The sequence below is a fragment of the Carettochelys insculpta genome, chromosome 2 (genome assembly GCF_033958435.1).
Source record: "Carettochelys insculpta isolate YL-2023 chromosome 2, ASM3395843v1, whole genome shotgun sequence".
Lineage (NCBI taxonomy): Eukaryota > Metazoa > Chordata > Testudines > Carettochelyidae > Carettochelys > Carettochelys insculpta.
In genome coordinates this window covers 234,627,007-234,646,164 of record NC_134138.1, presented here as the reverse complement: position 1 = coordinate 234,646,164, position 19,158 = coordinate 234,627,007, and the positions used below count along the sequence as shown (strand labels likewise).

Sequence of the window (19,158 nt, the reverse complement as noted above, 5' to 3'; positions counted from 1 at the left end):
AGTCAAGAATTAGATTAAGCCAAATATGCAAACGAGCCCCTATAGTGACCCAGAAAATTCCAATCTTGGTTCAAACCATGCTCGACACAGTAATACATGGTTTGAACCGAGATTGGAATTTTCTGGGCCACTGTAGGGGCTTGTTTGCATATTTGGCTTAATCTAATTCTTGACTCTCCCCCACTGTTCTGCCCCTCTGCTCTCTGATGTGCTCACCTTGATAATTTTTTTTCTGATTTGTCCACCTTGATTACTGTTTTTGGTTCTCTGTGCCTTAAATATTGAGTCCGTTCTGGTATGGCTATGGTCTGAAGAAGTGGGTCTGTCCCGTGAAAGCTCACCTAATAAATTATTTTATTAGTCTTTAAAGTGCTACTTGACTGCTTTTTTGTTTTGATACAAATGTGAAGAGTGTGCTCTTGTACGGATGTGAGACCTGGCATTCTGAAAAGCCTTCAAATCACAAGCTATAGCCATTCATAACCAGATGCCCGAGGTACATCTTTCAGATCAAATGGCAAGACTTCATCACAAATGAGGAGCTTTGGAACAGAGAAGGACAAGAACCAACTGACATTGAAATCAAGAGAAGAAAGTGGGGATGGCTAGGCCACACTCTCAGAAAACCATCATCTAGCATATCCGTCAAGCTCTCACATGGAACCCACAAGGAAAACACACAAGAGGAAGACCTCAGACTTCTGAGATTGAAGGACAATAACTGGGGTAGTCCTGCAGCCAGCTAGAAGTTTCATCCCAAGACAGAGTGAAGTGGAGGAGACTTGTAGATGACCTTTGCTCCACATGGAGTACAAGGCTTAAGTAGTAGTAGTAGTTAACAATGGAGGTTCAGATTTTGGCTTAACAAGCAGTTTATGAATGGGAATGATTACCTAAAAAGGAGGTGGCTCTCGGAGGAAGGAACCCCAGGACACAGAAGCAATTTGAGAGAGAGCTCACGGTATGAACTTGGAAAGTTGTGGACAGAAAGTAGCCCTCACAGCTGATGGAATATGTCATTAACACTTTCCCCTCACACGTTCCAGACCATACAGTGGCTTGAATACCAAGAGAGGGAGAGGTAAAATGTGTATTTAAGCCAATTAAATAAAAAGGGTGAAAATTTCAGAATTGCTCTGTGTTGGCCTGTGATGGATGGGAGGGCCACTACCCCTTGTCTAGACATCCCAGTATTCAGTTAACTAAATTGCCTGTAAAGTGTTGAAGCCAGAGATAAGCGGGTCTGGTGTTGACAAGCAGCCAGATGAGCCTATGGGAAGAGAGAGGGGAAGTTTTGAATTGAAGACTTATCTTTTAGCTGAGTCCTTTCTGTGGCCAAAGGAGAGACACAGAGATGGATTAAGTCTGGAACCAGACATGGAAATTTTCAATAATATCCAGGCCACAAAAGTAATCTTGGAATAACAGATATATGAGTGGAAAGGAAATGTTTAGTCCAACATGATCAGGTTATTTTTTATTTTTGGTTTGGTGCAGGACTTCTCAGGCTGGCTGGTGTACTGCCCTGTACACTGTAACTTTTAAACTGAATCCCAGGGAAGTAATTCTAGGTGTTTTAATCCTTTTTTTTCAGTTGCTTTAGAACACCTTGCCACTAAGTATACTTAATAAGTATGTCTTGTTTCATTAATAATATCATCTTTTTAAGACTACAATCAGCTTCCTGGGTCCTAGAGGAGGTTGTGTGTGTATGCATGCCGAAGACTGAGAGATCAGCTACCACAGATTGCAGTTTGTTTTTCTGTTTTCAAGTTCTCTCCTAAGGGAGGGTAAAGAGCTTTGGGCTTCCCCACAGGGAGACATCCAAAGTGTCTCTTACTGAGTACTAAAAAGGGGTTTTCTCACTTGGGTAGTGGCAGATACATCCCCAAGTCAGGGAATCTGTGATCTTGGGATGCTTTTAAGCAGAAGCCTATAGAGGCAAAGTATTTTTAAAGTCTCTTGTGGGCCTCCATCTTTTTCTCTCAGAGTACCAGAGCGAGGTACAGCCTTGACATGGCCTGATTCTACTTCTTTTGAATTTAGTGGAAGTTTGATCACTGACTACAGAATTCAGGCCGCTGCTATAGAATTTAGGTCTAAAATACCATGGATTACATGGTGGCTTAGTAATGTATCATGCTATCAGATAACACAAGAGATGTGCACATATAGTGATAAACACAGGCACCACAACATCAAATTATTTAATAATTTAAACAGATACATATGATAGATGGTAAATTATATTTTTCACCAAAAGTAACAGAATTTAAGTTACTTGATACCTGATTTTATGTGATATTTACTTGTAAGTTTGTCTTCTGCAGCAAACTGGGACCCAACATATAAATGTTCTCCAATTCATTTTCTTCAGTGTGAGAAGAATGTATCACACTAAGGACAAACTCTTCCATCCCTGTGGAAACATACACTGAACAACTATTAAGATTTCAAATTAACTTTCAGCACAAGATGAACTCAGTAATATATTTTTTAAAATAAATGTAATCTAAAATGAAGTAATTAAACTAAGATCACTGTTAAAGATTAACTCACATCTAAAATATAAGTGGAAGAAAGTATATATTATGCCTATCACTACACAAATATTTTTAAAAAGAAATTTTGCCTAAAGAGACTTCATAATGCAGGGAACATACAGATGTGACCACAGCAGAAAACACAGTTTCCCTTACCTTCTTTAACATCTAGTTGTATGCAGTGCTTGTCTGTCATTATCCAGGGAAGATCAACAGTAGTGGCATCATGCAACCACGAACTGAAAGCAGATTTTATGTCATTTTCATTTACATCTTTATGCTAAACAGGAAAATGGAAAAAATAGGTGTGTTACTTTACTAAGACTATTTCTTTCCAAATGATGATCTTCAGCACAAATGGTATTTGTTTCTAATGGTAGCTCACAAGCACTAATGGACTTGTTCATTCATAAACCTAGGTCCAACAATCTGCCTGTGTTAACTACACATACATATGACTCATGTTACCATAATGTCCAAAGGCTGCACAACTGCTATGTTTATCTTCACAAAATGCCTGGGAAGCAGGGAAGTTTAATTATTCCCATTTCACAGATGGGGAACTGAGATAAATGGACATTAAATATCTTGCCCAAAATCATACAGAGAAGCTGAGGCAGAACAGGGAATCAAAACTGTACCTCCTGAATCCCATGTTAGCCTGTTAACTACTGGAGAATCCTTCTTCTTAAAGGCAAGGGAGATTTCTTTGGAGAGAGAGGGAGCACTGTTCAGAGAGGAAAAAGATGATCCCTACCATATTATTCACCTAATATTCTACCTTTGCCTTTGTTTCCTTTGGAAACTAAAATCACCAGAGCTGAAGTAGAAAAGAAAGGAATAATTCCATATTAAATTTATATAAGGGGAAAGAAATACATTGTAATGTTATGTGTTTTACCGCCTTCACAATGTTTATTTTACATATTGTTACAAAAACTATAGCTTTAATTACTATTTACTTCAGCCATCCATTGAGAACCCCCTGGAATCAAAGTCACAGAAAAAGTAGTATTTATGGAACTTACAGATTTCAAGCATGGTATATTTAAAAATTTATTAAGAAGTGAAACAAAATTCAGTCAATTTTTTAAAAAAGAACACCAGATACATCTGAAAACTCTATTCCTACTCTCGATTACTACTATATGGAGCAGTCAAAGTGAAAAATGACCACACAACTGTAACAATGAAACATAGTGTATATAATAAACTAACCCAGTCAAGAAACTGCCTGTGTAAGAGCTGCCTTGGGTTAACAGTGAAAGTTAACGTTAAATAGCTTCTTGCTGCCACAGATTTGCAATGAGAACAATATGTGTGGCTCAGATGAGGGAGGAAGGAGGTGTTTAAATATTTATTTCACTATTACATTTCTGGCAAAAGGAAAAAAGAAGAATTCAGAGTTAAACCACTGAATTAAAATTTATTAATATATCTTAACTATCTTATTTAGAAACTCTTCCCGGTATTGTCAGCTAAAGGACCATAAGAGCTTCTTCTCAAAGGAATCTTAGCAATGAAGTTTCAGTAGGGTTAAAGTTGGACAATACTTATTCACATCAGCTGTGGATCTGGTTCAGAATTTCCTCTGTAAATCACTTTTATTTTTAATGGTAATCCTTATCTATGTGGGACCTTGTCAAGAAGAAAATGTTGTTTGTGTCCCAAGTTGGAAAGGGGACCATACCATTCTTGCTGTGTTATGTTTTCTAATACAACATTATGTAACTATGTTCAACATTCACAATAAAATTTTGGAACTTGACCACATAAATCCCTACTAACATATTTGTGCTATATGAAGAAATATTAAAAGGACTGTGAGTTTTCACCTTAGAAAAAAGAGGCTTAGGGGTTATGACAGATGTCTGTACAATTATGACAGGTATGGAAAAAGTGAATAAAGAAAAGTTATTTACTTGTTTTCATAAGAATTAGGGGTTACCAAGTGAAATTAATGGGTAGCAGATTTAAACCTAACAAAAGGAAGTTTTTCTTCATACACCACAGGGTAGGCTTGTAGAACTCCTTGCCAGAGATTGTTGTGAAGGCCAGGACTTAAACAGGGTTCAAAAAAGACCTAAACAAGTTCATGAAGGTTATGCCCATCAATGCCTATTAGCCAGGAGTGGTAGGAATGGTGTCCCTAGCCTCTGTTTGTCAGAGGCTAGAAATGGATGACAAGAAGTGGGGGGATCGCTCAATGACTACCTGTTCTGTTCACTCCCTCTGGGCCTATGTCTACACTACAGTGATCTGTTGACAGAAGTTACTGTTGGAAGAGATCTTCCAACAAAAATTCTGTTGACAGATCACGGCCACAAACAAAAGCAGATCATCTGTCATCTGCTCTGTCGCCAGAGAGCGGTGGACTGCCTGGCCACTTTCTCGACAGAATGGCCAACTGGAAGCACAGCAGATAAGGCTGCCTGGTGACTTGGAAGGTCTGTTTGTTGATAGAGGGCTCCCCAGAGTGTCCATGAGGCTTTTTTGATGACAGATTCTGTCAAGAAAAGCATTTTGCCTCATGGCTGAAGACTGTCAACAAAAGTGCTGAGCTCTGTCAACCGTGTCTCAACAGAACACATTTTTAGTATGGATGCTCTGTGAGTTTTGTCCACAAAACTCCCTAGTGTAGACGCAGCTTGGGGCATCTGGCATTGGCCACTGTCGTTAGATAGGATACTTGGCTAGATACACCGTTGGTCTGACCTAGTATGGCCATTCTAATGTTCTTGTGTTGTGTAACTGTTGACTTCTGATGCCTCACAGGTATATATTTTTGCAGGATTTGCGCCTTATATTACATAACAATATTTTATTAAAATTATATTAGCACACACTTTACACAGTTTTTTTATTTATAACATACAAGCAGCTTACTCCAGGTGTTAAAAACCCTGCACATAATGAGTAAATCTCCAAGATTAAGAACATGGAAAATGACAATGTGTTAATCAGGAGAAATTATGAAGTAAGATAGTTATTTTCGCAAGTGATTTGAAAATGTATGGACACATGATTAAGTAATTACTGCTACATGGTATTGCTTTAGTGGTTAAAGGAAACTTGGGCTGTGTCTACACTGTATGTTTCAATGTTACTTATATCAACGTTCTTACGTCTAAATGGCTGTGTTTGCACTAGCCTGTGCCTTTCAAAAGGGGGATGCTCATGAGACACTTCAGAATATGCTAATGAGGTACGACTATAAATATACAGTGCCTCGTTAGCATAATGGTAGCCATGGTGACCTGAAAGTGCCACTTTCGAATCGTGCGCTGCCTGTGTAGATGGGGGCCTTTTGAAAGGACCCCCCCCCCCCCCCCCCGAGTCTTTGAAAGCCGCTTATTCCAAAAACCAAGTCCTTTTGAAAAGCCCCCATCCACATACGTGGCGTGCGATTCAAAAGCAGTACTTTCAAATCACCATGGTGGCCATTATACTAATGAGGCGCTGCATATTCATGGAAGCGCCTCATTAGCATATCTCAAAGTGTCTCATTAGCATCCCCCTTTCAGAAGGCATAGGCTAGTGTAGACATAGCCAATAAGTAATATTGGAAAATGGCATTCACATAGTTGCAGCATTGTGAAACAGAGAGTTCTCATTTACAGCCCCAGTTCACAGCCACACCACTGCACAAGGAACATTCATTTTGGATTTTGAAAGGGGTGGGTGGTGAACGAAAGTCATTCGCACAGCTGGAGTTATTATTTTGAGGGAAAAGCCCTCTTATCTCAACTTTTTATGCATGGCAATGTGAATGCTCTGAGAATTTTTTTTCCTCCAGAAAAGAAGTTTTTTTTCCCTCCCACAAAACCCCACAAATGTAGACAAGCCCTCAGAGTCAGAACGTATAGTTTCTATTCCTCAGCCACTGAATGACTTTGGGCAAGCACTGTATTTTCATAAAATAGAAAATCTGTATTAAATACTCTGTAGAACGACTATTGTAAAACCTCTGAAACACAAAAGGGTACCGTGAAGTTTAACCACTTGGCATTTATAAGCCTTGAAAGAAAGATGATACAGTATTACTATATAAAGTTGAATGTTTTCAGCGGATACAAGGGTCTCACTGATTTAGATTATGACTTTAAATCATTAAAATGAATTTATTGGAGAAGAAATTACATTGAATAATCTATATTTAACTTATCAGTCTAATGTGATTCAAGCTCCCACAGTATCACCTGACAAATACAAATCAAAACAACACTCATGAATTTTAATCAGAGAAAGTTTATCATTGCTTAAACGATGCAAAATGACTAAACGATACAAAAAAGGTCAACTCACTAAATTCCTTCGTGGTTGTAATCTAAGAGATGTTGGAATTTTGGGTACTGATTCCATTGATTTAATTCTAACAGTTCCATGCATTTCTATGTGCATTCTCTTTCTCAGGGCATCTGGAATCTGGAATACACAAATTTAAAACAAAATGTAAAGAGAAAATATATGGCCACAGCAAAAATTGGTTACAATACCCCACAAGTAATTTCACATTCCATGGAAGTGTATCTATCAATGACAGCATTCCCATTATAGCTGGTCATCAACCTGACCTGACTAGTTGTAATTTGCAAATGAATTTAAGGAGAACTCTTGCTATTGCCACAGAAAACAAGTAGTCCTGTAGCACTTTAAGGACTAACAAATTTATTTATGGAGTAATGAGCTTTCATGGGCAAGACCCACTTCTTCAGATTTGAGTAGAAAATAAGCAGGGAGAGAGTCACCTGTCATTAGCAGGATTAGTGGAATACGTAAATTAAGTTAAGCATCATGGGTGTCATTGCTGTAAATATCAAAAGCGGGGAAATAGCCTTTGTAATGCATAAGATAATTGAGATCTCTGTTAAGCCCAAGGTTAAATGTGTCAAACTTGCAAATGAATTCCAATTGAAATACCTTCCTCTGTAATCTTGTGGTAAAATCTTTTTGTAGAAAAATGGCTACTTTCAAATCTTTTATTCAATGTCCAGGGAGGTTAAAGTTCTCCCCCATAGGTTTATGTGCATTCCAATTCCTGACATCTATTGCCAGTTGTATTCCAATCTGCATTCTTCACACTCTCTCCTCCTAATTGCCCCCCTTTTGTTGTTTGTGAAAATAGTTGTTACAACTTGTTAACACATATTAACTACAAACAAACAAATGAGGCGAGAAAAAGAATGGGAGGGGAGAGTACAAATCTGTCTGTAGTGTAATAGCACATAACTTTTACCAGTTCGTGCCTATCCTAAAAATGCTTGGTTTAATTGCAATTTGAAGCTGCTCTTTATTAAATACAAAGTTAACAGAAATCTTTCTTAACAATCTGTAATGCACTTGATAATTGATTCATAAGTATTGTATACACAGACAGGGAGCCAGCCTTGCAGAAGAAGCTATCTGACTCAGCTAGTGAAAATGTAATGATCTAGTAATTGTGAACATCTTAAAAAGTCTGCATAAGTTTTTTTTTTTTAAATTAAGATACAAGAGCTGTGGACTTGAAATTACAATTAAATACATCCCATTTAGTATTTGATTACAAAGACGTTAAGAGAATTTAAGCAGAAAGAATGTGGGCTTTTTCCACAGAATGATGTAGACAATACTTAGCTTTTATACAGCTTCTTTCAGCCACAGAGCTGTACAAAGGATGGTAACTATCACTATCCTCACTTTATAGATTAGAAAACATAGGCACAGAAAGGTGACTGGCTCCAGATGACATAGCAGCTAGTGGCAAAGCCAGTAGTAAAATTCAATTTTCATAGCTTACACTAATCAATTTTAGTCAGTTATTTTTAGCACTATCGCTTTATTTGAAATATATTTTTCTTACCCTCTGTTATAACAAATTGAAACACCTCAAAAATGAGGAGCCTATTGTAAATCATATTTGACAAGTAGCACTTGCAAGTCTCAGATAATATAGAAAACTGAAGTCTACAAGAGATGGCTGTAATGACTGTTATTGGCTGGCTTTTCCTGTTGAAAAGGTTGGTGAATTGATGGGTACAGTTTTAGAAGCCACTGTTTAAAGCATCCAAATGGAGATTTTAAAAGTACTTTATCTTTTTTATTGATTCAATATATGTAATATCAGTTGACCTGTCTCTGAAATTCATAGATGTTTTTCTTTTCTGCAGTATGTAATGTATCCTGAGATCCAGCTGGAGAGTCCTATTAAGTTTTTCAGTTTCAACTGTGAAATAATCTTTATTAACATAAAATCATTTCTTTTAAACAAACTTTTTGTTTTTACAAAATAGTTTCTTTAATGAAAGTTTAAAAATACACTAAAATTATATACGCATTGTACAAGGCTGTGATATTTGATAGTGTCACTTCCTAGCTTTTCGAAGGCTAGTGGCCAAGCACAACAGACAGGGATGAATATCTGATGTTAATCACATACTTTGCTATATGTTAATATGCATACACACACAGATAGTTTTAGATTCTTTAGAATACTGTAGCTACCAGCAGACTGTTAAGGTACTCTATATAAATAACTCAAAAATTCCAGGAAGTCCTTCTAAAGATGCTGGACAACTTTTTCATTTTTGCTATAAAACCGCCACAGAGTTGTGGGGAGACAGCCTATGCTATATATTTCAGAGGGCTACTTCTGGATGTTAGTAGCACAGAACAGCATTACTTAGCAAAGAACAGCTACATTTGACATTATCTACTTTACCTTAATCTGCCTCCTTTAGAAATAAATGTTCACAAAATCTAATCTATACAAGTTTATACTAATCAAGCAACCACAGAATTAACTAATTAAAAGCCCAAAAGCAACTATTTTCAGACTAACCCAAACTCTTCCAATGTGCATAGCTTCCACACTGTTATATTTTATGGCACTCTCTAGGTCTTCAAATCCGTTCCATACTATCTGCACGGCAGAGATCTCACTGGATTCTTGACCGATATTAAAGCCAGACTGACTTCCATCTTCAGTGGTGGATATTTGGTTTTGCTTCTCAAATGGCAGATTCTGCTTTGTTTCTTGATGCTGTTGTCTTGGGGAGCGAAGTTTACTAATTATCCCATAGGATATTTTAATATTGGGATCTAGATCGATAAACTCCAGGTTCCATGGAAAAACATGGACGGCATTTTTCTGAAATGTACATGTGGCTGATATGCTCTGTACACTAGGGGGCTGAGACTGACATACTCTGAAAATAGAGTCCATGTGAATCAAGTTTAATAGCTCATCTTTGAATGCGCTCAAATCACTAGTACCACAGGAACTCTCCTGTTTCTGCTCCGGAGAGCGAGAAAAAATGCTGCCAATAAAATTCCATACATTTGGCAGGACATTTGAGCCAAATGTCTCTTTTGCATCTGTTTTACACTGTTCAAGAACACCTGGATTTAGATGAGGTTCTTTGGCCAAAGGTTCCTTTACTATTTCTCCTTGATCCATGTTACGTTCAATAACACCTTCATTTAAAAAGTCACTTTTTGAGCAAGGCAGATTGGTGATGTTTTCTTCAAGCTCACGTGGTTTTGGACAAACAAAAAGCTGAGTGTGAGGTTCTAGTCTCCCATAAGGAGCTGGTGGCTTTAGTGTACCTACAATAAAAGAAAAATAATCAATAAATGTATCCATCCTTGCTAAAGACTCCCTGCAGCATTGTATGAATGTCCTCCATTAGCACTTACCAATTCTGATGTAAATATGAGTATGCTGCTCAACCCACACTGGGAAGATGGCTTTTGGAAATACTATTCGAATCTGGTCAAGAAGATGCCTTTCAAGAGAAGAAGCATGCAGCTCCTAAGACAATTTTACATAATTAGAAACCAAATACTACATATTACACCTTGAATTTGTTTTAAGATGCAAACTATATATATCGTAAACCCTTCAAAAGTGTGATTTCGATTTGCACTTAAATTGCATTAATGCAAATTAAGCGCAAAGTGAAACCATCCCTCTCCCTCCAGCCACCACATCCTCCAGCTGGCAGCTGGAGCCGGTGGCTGTGCCACTTCTCCCTGCCAGGGGAAGCGGGTGGCTGGAACGGTGGCAGAGCACTGCCGCTCTGCGGCTTCCCCCAGGTGGTGGAAGCCGGGGAACAGCAGAGTTTGGCAGAGACTACAACTTCCTGCTCCCCCAGCCAGGGAATTCCAGGGATCTCCCCAACCCTCTGCCCCCAATTTATGCAAACTCTGATTTATGCAGAGGTTGCCCAGGGTGCAACCTCCATGTAAATTGAGGGATTACTGCATAAAATCAAATCTGAATTATATACAAGCAACATACAGCACTCACGCATGGGAAACAGTGCCTTGTGGAGAAATGATGAGAAGGAAAAAAAACAAACAATTTGTTAAGAGTAACAAAAAGATGGGAGCAATTTAAATGTTTTTATTACCAGTATTTCCCAATCATCTGCTGAGAGGGGTTCCACTTCTACTTTCTGACAGGACCAGACTTGGGAGCAAGGCTCAAGGAATATCTGGCAGATAATAAAACTTTTTAACAAATGTGTAGTCTTTAATATTTACATAAAGAACAAATTATGTATACAAGTAATATGAAAGAATTAAATCTGCATCACTCTGCATTTTGGATGATTAAGATTACTTGCCTTTTAAATTACATTAACCACACCTCTTAACACAGTATGAAGCATCAATATATTACCTCTGAAAAATTCTGTGCCAAAAATACAAATTCTGCACTTTTGATTGTATTTGTCAATAAAGAACTGTGGTGGCTCTAGCATGCCAGTGAGGAGCGTGTGCCCTTCTGTACAAAGGTGGGAGATCACTCTGCAGCCATACCCCAGGGCAGGGACTTGGCAGTGAAGTTGCACCCCACCTGACACAGCATAAGAGCTTCGTCTATCCCCTAATCACCCTGGAACTCTGCCCCTCTATGCTAGACACACCAGAAGTCAGCAGGTAAGTTCAGCCCAGCATGATCCAACTGGAAAGGCTTCAATGGGGGGGGGGAGAGGGAGGAATCCAGATGTGTGTGAAAGGGAGGCAATTGCATGAGGCAGTCTCATTGGGGGATATGGATGCACAGAGGCTCACTGTGTGTGCGTGCGGGGGGGCAGGTGAAGATAGCTGGAGCTCTAGAGAGATGTCTGTGTGTGTGTGGAGGGGTCTAGGTTAGAGAGGGTCCAGTGGGGGAGGCTGCAGGTGCTGGGGAAGTGGGGACTAATGGTGTGGGGCTCCAGATGCAGCTGGGTGGGGCTCTGGGGAGGCAAGTCTGGGTACTGGGGCTCTTCAAGGTGCTCCACTTGAAAGGGGAGGTGGGGGTCTTGTCAGGGTTTGATGGGGCTGCTTAATGGGGGAACCCTAGGTGGTACTGGTGCTGGAGGGACACCACATGACAGGCTCTCACTTCTCCATCCCACCCCTTTCTCCTCTGCTTCCTCCCCAACCCATCCTCCTTCCCTATTGTTCCCTGCCCCTTTCCCCTCCATCTCCCCAGCTTCTTCCCCCCATCCCAGCACACAATCCCCACCCCACGCTGTCCCAGCATGGACACTCACACCCTTGTACAGAGAACAGGAAGGCTTTCAGCACACAGAAAGGGAGTTCAACTGGCACTAGGGGCCAAGAGGTGGCATCCAGCTACAGAGTCAGCAGCTGGAGGTGAACAGAAATGCACTCACAGAAATGCCCCCACCCCCTATGGCTTGTAACCCTGCACCCCCCCACCCACCACTGCTTGCCTCTGTTTGGGGAGAGCACCACCTCCCCCAAATGACACTCATGAACATCCCCAGGACAGCTGCTCCCAGTGCCAAAAACCATGCAGGCACGGGCCCACACTGTTGCAGCTTCCCTTTGCTATCATATAAGTTGTGGAAGAACCTCAATTCAGCATCTATTCATTGGTGTAGAATTCCCCCAGGAGTAAAACACAGCAGACAATTTTTGTCTTGCAGTGCGTAGGATACAGACTCCCCAGTCCCTTATAGTAAACATAGCAGGTATGAAGTGAAAAAAAGTAGCCACCTAGTGAAGACAGTGGGAATCTGTCTCCCTGCCTTGCACAACTGGAGCCTAAACTAAAGCATTATTTCTTTAGAAGTATTTTTTAAGTTCATTCCAAACCTGCTCTCCTTCTGCAATGCCAAGTTTCTCTGCTAGGCATCTGTTAATTTCAGCAATATTTTCACCATGGTGACCCCAATGTCTGATTTCCATCCAACTCAAGAATATAGGGTGGTAACCCATGGAGACTTTCACAGCTTGGCCCTGTTGGTTTCAGAGAACAGAACATTACCAGAAAATCACTACCATTACATTATCCTCAGCAAACACAGCTCATTATGACTAACAATATAGATAAAATTTGCCATTTGATTCCCAAATGAAGAAATGCATGCTTTATTTCTGGATTTGTTGCGCTTTATGTTTAAGACCCTATCGCATTCACAGCTGTGCAAAATGTACCACATACCATGAAATCTGGCCTTTTGTGTGCTTTAACCCTATACCAGTCTTTCTTAAACTATGTTCTGTGGAATACTGGTGTTCTGTGAACAACCCACAGGTGTGCCGCAAGTGTTTGGAAAAAAGATTAAGTTTTCCAATAAGACTATATTTTCTCTGTTACTAAAACCAGATAAAATGTTACTTCTTCATTGCTATAATACCTGTTTAAATTACTTAATTTTGTTTTTGCTGTATATGTGGCTGTTTGTGTTTTTGGTCTGACAACAATTTTAAAAAAAATTCATAGATGTTTCGCTTTAAAAAACATTATTGCTTCGTGTTCCATGGTCTCATAAAGCTTAAGAAGCACTACCCTATACTATAGCAGATTTCATGGGGAGACCAGTGTTTTTCTAATGAGAGGTTCTGACTCAAAATGGAATTGCAGGGGCAGCACAAATTTATTTTTTCCGCGGGGGGGTGTGTGTGTGTGTCATAGTTTTACTTGTATTGTTGCCTTCAGACCTGGATAGCGTTGGTTTTAATTTCGGCCTAGTGCTCAGCTCTGAAGTCAGCATCCCACCAGAAACAGTGCAGAAGTAAGGGTGGTAATGCTGCGTCCATGTGTCCCTCACTTCTGTACTGCTACTTTCAGAGCTGTGTGGCCAGAGACTGACAGCTGCCCTCTAAGGGCCAGGGCTCTGCAAGCAGTAATGCAGAAGTACGAACCTCACTGGTATTGCGGGGTGTCGTGAACAGCAGCTAACACTGTCGGCATTAGTGAGCATAGTGTGGAAATGTTAGCATGGGGACAATACAGATACTGGGGAATGTCACTGGCATGGAAGGGGGGTGATGTGAGAGTGCTGGTTTCAGTGTCATCACTGACATCAGGGGATGTCACGAGGAGATGCTGGAGTCAGCAGTGTTGCTAGCATTAAGAGGTATTGTGAGAAAATAGCGGCCTGGGGCATCACTGGCATTGTTGACATAAAGGACATTTGTGTGAGAAGAGCGTGATAAGGAGGTCCTGGCAACATGGGTGTTGCTGGCACTTGCAGCCTGGAAGGAGAGCATCATAGGGAGATGCTGGTGTGTCACTGAGGTAATTGGCAGCATGGAGGAAGAGCTGGTGTTGGGACATTACTGCCACTGGGAGTATGACTGGCTTTGGGAGCACAGTTTTTGTGGGAGAATGTGATAAGGAGGTTCTGGCATTGGGGTGTTTGAGGTCCATGGCACTGGGGGCATCAGAAGCACAGGTGTTGTGGGGAGTGAGATGAGAAGGTGCTGGAATTAGGGATGTCACTGGATCACTGGCATTAATGACACAAGTGGTGCTGCTGGCATAGAGAATGTAATAAGGGGAATCCGGGGCATCACCGGCACGTCAGGGAGCACTGAGAGGAGGAGCTGGGATGGGGGCTGTCACTGGCATTCGGGCTCGGTGGCGCTAAGGCAGTAGGATGCGGGCAGGCAGAGGGGTGTCTAATGGTCGGGTGGGGGGGCACGCTATAGACCACGGTAGCCACGAGGTGGGTAGTGGTAGGACGGGGTGAAGCCACGAGGGCAGGAGGAGGGCGCCTCGGAGCCCCCACAAATGCTGGTGGGGAGAGATGCCGGGGCGCTGCCAGGATTCGCTCCTAGGGCCCCTCCGCCCAGAGCCCGCCCCGGTACCTGCTGCAGGCGGAGGCGCGAGGCCAGAGCAGGAGGCAGGTGCAGGAAGCAGTCCCGGGTGCCGCTGAAAGTAACAGTCACAGCAGCGCTTCCCGCGCCCCCTCCGACGGGGGGGCCGCCGCCCCACATCGCGCCCGCAGGATTTAGGCCCTGCGCGCCCCGGCAGCATCGAACGGCTGCTCCACACCCACGAAGACTGCCTGCTAGTGAGAGATGAAAGCGCGACACAAACCCTCAGCGCTGGCCCCTACCTGTGGCGTCATTGGTACAGTCCATTGCTGGCCAATGGGACTGCGTGCTCACGCATCCCCCTTCTCTAATTGGTTGTTTCCTCGAAGGCATCAGTGTGGCCAGCCCATATCCTCCCAGCACTTTCCGGCCCGCAGCCAATGAGAACTCGGCAATTACTTCCTGTTTCGCTGACTGGCTGTTTACTCTGGGAGCTGCTGGTGCTGCCTAGGTGACGTGCGGGTGGCGCTGGGAAGATGGCGGCGCCTGTGGATGGAGTCGGGGGTGTTTGTAAACACCACGCGCAGCAGGGCGTCTGCGAGTCGCGCGCCAAGTACCGGGAGGGGCGCAGGCCCCGCGCGGTGAAGGTGGGCGGGGTGGGCACTGGTCCCTTGGTTCTGCTCAGGCGGGAAACCTGCGCCGCGGGGAGTGGGGGCTGAGGGAGCTTCTGGTGGTTTGTGGCCTCCACTGTCCTCATCCGCTTCCGGGTACGGAGCACAGCCCGGGTTCCCCCTCCCCCGAGACACAGCAGGTTGGGCGCTGCTCTTGCTGCCGCCCCCCCGTCCTCATGACTGTAGCATCCCCTCGTTCGAATGCTGCAGCGCCGGGAGCTAGGCCCTGTCCCAGTGCCGGCCTACGGCCTCCCCGTTCCGCCGTGTCACGCTGTGGAAGCCCACTGTGCAGCTATTTATATGACAATCCGGGCCAAAGGCCGCAGCCTGGGGTGAGGTGGGGGCTGTAGAATGATGTAAAACAGTGTTTGTCAACCCCCCCTTTTTTAAAAGTTCCACTTTAAAAATATAGAAGTACCCCCAGTATCTACAGCTTTCAGATACACACTTTTTTCCACCATTAAGATGCATTTGTTTAAACAACTTAGTTGTAGCTGGTTGGTTGAAAGAAATTGCCTGTAGCCATAGTTCTCAACCTTTTCAGATTACTATACCCGTTACGATTTGTTTTTCATAACCTAAGTTTAAACTACTTGCTTACCAAATCAAACATGATATTACTGGCAAATATTTACATTCTTATTTTACCATATAACTCCAAAATAAACAATAGGAATATAAATATAATACGTACATTTCAGTGTGACATTTGAGCATTTTTTTTCACTTGTGAGAAGCCCAAGCCCCATATCGTGGGACTGAAGCATGTAACTTAGCTTCTTGGGTCCCCCTGTGGCACTTGAGACTCTCCATAATCCATCCTGTGACGACCCTCAGGTTCAGAAACGTTGACCAAGATGAGTCAAGTACTTCCTGGAAGACCACAGAGTAACCCCAGAGATACAAGTACCCCAGATTGAGAACGACTGATATAGGATTTGCAAAAGTACAAATTACCCCTTCACACAGTCTTCCTCCCTCCAGTCAGTCTGTTTTCTTTAATCTTTGGTTTCTTAATATTATATATTTTCAGGTAAATTTCTTGAGATTCAAGTAAAACATTCATCCCACGTAAATATGTTTGGTGCATACAAGAGTGGTGTGTTCTTTTCACAGATAGTAACTCAAATATTTACTACAAATGAGGGTTCAGTCTGGTAAACAAAAATGACATTTGCCCTTAGACAGTTAGGAACCACTTGATTAATATTTATGCATCTCAGTACAATAAACATCCATTTGCTAAGACCACACTCAAGTTCCCTGTCACACATTGTGAATGGTGTTGTGGTATTTTGAATGTTGTTAACCATTAACATCTAGAACATTCCATCATGAAATGATAGGAAATATTCACATTGAAAGAAATCCCACATTTTTTCAAATTTCTCCTTTTACTATTTTTGTTTTGGGCCTCATTTTAGACATTTTCTTACATGCTGCAAAAAACATCTGGTATTAATTTATCTGGTCTTGAAAGTTTGTATGGTACATTCAATACCAGTGTCCAATCCTGCAAACATGTTCATTGAAAGCAATTTGTAATATAATCTTTCCATGCTATTTACTGGCTCAGACCTGCACAAAAATAAGCCCTAACTCAAACAGTAGGCAACTGCTTTTGATTCAGAATGATTGACTTTATACCCACTCACTGCTGAGGATGGAATTCTTACACATTCTTGTTTGTTGAGTGCTATGCTTCAATAAAACCTTTGCAAGACTCCAGACTCAAAATGAAGAGGGAATGGTTTAAAATTGTCGAAGTTCTAAGAGGGTTTTAGGTCAATATAAGAAAATTATGTGAGCTGTTTGAATATGATACTTAATGTTTTATTGTAAAATAAATGTATGAATGTTTTAAAATATTTTTATTTCTTTCAGGTGTATACTGTCAACTTGGAATCTCGTTATTTGCTAATACAAGGAGTTCCTGCTTTGGGTGTTATGAAGGAATTAGTGGAACAATTTGCATTATATGGTGCCATTGAAGAGTACAATGCTTTAGACGAGTATCCAGCAGAACAATTTACAGAAGTTTATCTTATCAAATTCCAAAATTTACAGAATGCAAGGTATTGCAGTGGAAAACATTGTCTGTTTTCTATTGTCTTTAATCTTTTGTTTCTTAATATTAAATATTTTCAGGTAAATTTCTTGAGATTCAAGTAAAATATTCATGCCACATAAATATATTTGGTGCATACAAGAGTGCTGTGTTCTCTTCACAGATAGTAACTGAAATATTTATTACAAATATAGATCAAGAGAATAGCGATGATCCTCAGATATGTTTGTTAAAATGTAAACTGTGGTAATACTGGACTAAGATAACATTTTAATACAATTTCCTTTTGTTTAGGGTAGCTAAGAGAAAAATGGATGAACGGAGTTTCTTTGGTAGTTTGCTTCATGTGTGTTATGCTCCAGAATTTGAAACAGTCCAAGAGACTAGGGAGAAGCTGCAAGACAGGAGAAAGTATATAGCAAAAGCAACAAGCAATAGAGGTTTGTAGTTAGATATCCTATTGAAAGTTTAAAATACCACTTTTGTTGTGGGTATGTTTTGGGAAAGTAAAAATGTCTCCTCTGATAATTGTTTGTATTTGCTTTGCTGCAAAATGTGCACGTCTGTGTCATCAGTACGGAGCCAAATGGAAAGTTACCTCCCAATGTTTAGTAGATTCTAAATGATCAAACCAACACAGTCACGAAACTATAAGAAACATTATTCACATTGAAAGAAAACCTGCATTCTTTCAAAAGTCCCCTTTTACTCTTTTTGTTTTGGATTAGATATTTTATTACATTATGCAAAAGTTGAATGGGATTTGAGGCAGAATAGGGGAATAAGAAATTATCAGGTTTTAATACTTCTGTTTCTCTGGCTTATTTTCTTGATGATGAAGTGTGTGATCTTGTTTATCAGTAACATAAGCATGGCTAAGAAGTAAATGGGTTTTAAAAGTCATGGATCACCAAGGGGAGAATTCCCCTCCAGTGTAGGAACTGGTGTTGCAGATATAGTGGAGGTGGGCTATCTAAGTGGTGGGGATACAGCATGTAGCTCTGGAGATTCTACACACTGCTGTAGTCCATAGGATGGCCCCAGAGTTCCTGTAAGTTAGGTGGTGGATCCCAGCCTCCACTTCCAATTCCTCAGGAGCAGCCCAGATTGGAAGGGCACAAAGCTGACATAAAGCCTTATTAACCAGCCACCCTCTCTCTCTTTCCTCCTACCTTTCTACACTTCTACCTGCTTTTCTACCTTTCGTCTGAGTTCTGTGCTGTATTTCCAAGAAGCACCTGATAGAATCTCATCCTTAGATTTTATAAAGAGTTTAGGCTCGGTGTTTTTCACACACCATATGTTCAGATACTTTAGTTTTGATTACATAATTGCATCAGTGAACTCTGCAGCATAATTAAAAGAGGAAATAGTTTAGATAAGATAGGTATCAGGCAGACATCTTGTCCTTCTGAACTCTAGTGATTTCCCACTTACTAATGATCATGAATAAGGTTAAGATTTTATCATGGTTACTTTTAGTAAAAGTCCTGGACAGGTTGTGGGCAATAAACAAAAATTCATGGGAGCCTGTGACCTGGCTATGACTTTACCTAAAATAACCAGGAGGCAGGGCTAGGAAAGAGAGGGGTGGGGCAGCAAAGGACATCTAGATTCCCATGGTGGGGGACAGATAGGCAGAGCTGGGGGGCAGAGCCGCAATGGGATGTATAGCAGTGGCTCCACAGGTGGCTGCAGCTCTAAGGCTGGGGTACACAGTCCCAGCCACAGGTGCAAAGTCTAGGTTGCAGCCACAGAATTGTGTGTGCAGCTCCAGTCCGGGAGAGGAGGGGAGGCATGGCATGTGCACACCCCGGCTGTACCTAGGGCTGCG

At 41.4% G+C, this 19,158-nt stretch overlaps 2 protein-coding genes across 4 annotated transcripts in view; one reads left to right on the top strand and one right to left on the bottom strand.

Moving 5' to 3' along the window:
* Positions 1–14,837, bottom strand: part of PEX1 (peroxisomal biogenesis factor 1) — a 42,699-nt gene extending 27,862 nt beyond the window's left edge. The window contains exons 1-8 of one of the 3 annotated variants that reach the window (XM_074984744.1): positions 14,637–14,837; positions 12,636–12,779; positions 10,937–11,020; positions 10,221–10,335; positions 9,364–10,130; positions 6,849–6,968; positions 2,700–2,823; positions 2,310–2,434 (exon numbers count right to left, since the gene is read on the bottom strand). In XM_074984744.1, the coding sequence (XP_074840845.1) occupies positions 2,310–2,434; positions 2,700–2,823; positions 6,849–6,968; positions 9,364–10,130; positions 10,221–10,335; positions 10,937–11,020; positions 12,636–12,779; positions 14,637–14,765 (1,608 nt within the window). In that variant the 5' untranslated portion in view covers positions 14,766–14,837. Of the gene's footprint in view, positions 1–2,309; positions 2,435–2,699; positions 2,824–6,848; positions 6,969–9,363; positions 10,131–10,220; positions 10,336–10,936; positions 11,021–12,635; positions 12,780–14,636 lie in introns of those variants that run through there. The other 2 variants (XM_074984745.1, XM_074984746.1) reach the window with 2 other exon arrangements.
* A 283-nt stretch (positions 14,838–15,120) lies between these two features.
* The window catches only part of RBM48 (RNA binding motif protein 48), an 8,643-nt gene continuing 4,605 nt past the window's right edge, over positions 15,121–19,158 (top strand). The window contains exons 1-3 of the mRNA XM_074984747.1: positions 15,121–15,232; positions 17,141–17,331; positions 17,619–17,764. Coding sequence (XP_074840848.1) covers positions 15,122–15,232; positions 17,141–17,331; positions 17,619–17,764 — 448 coding nt within the window. The 5' untranslated portion in view covers position 15,121. The remainder of the gene's footprint in view (positions 15,233–17,140; positions 17,332–17,618; positions 17,765–19,158) is intronic.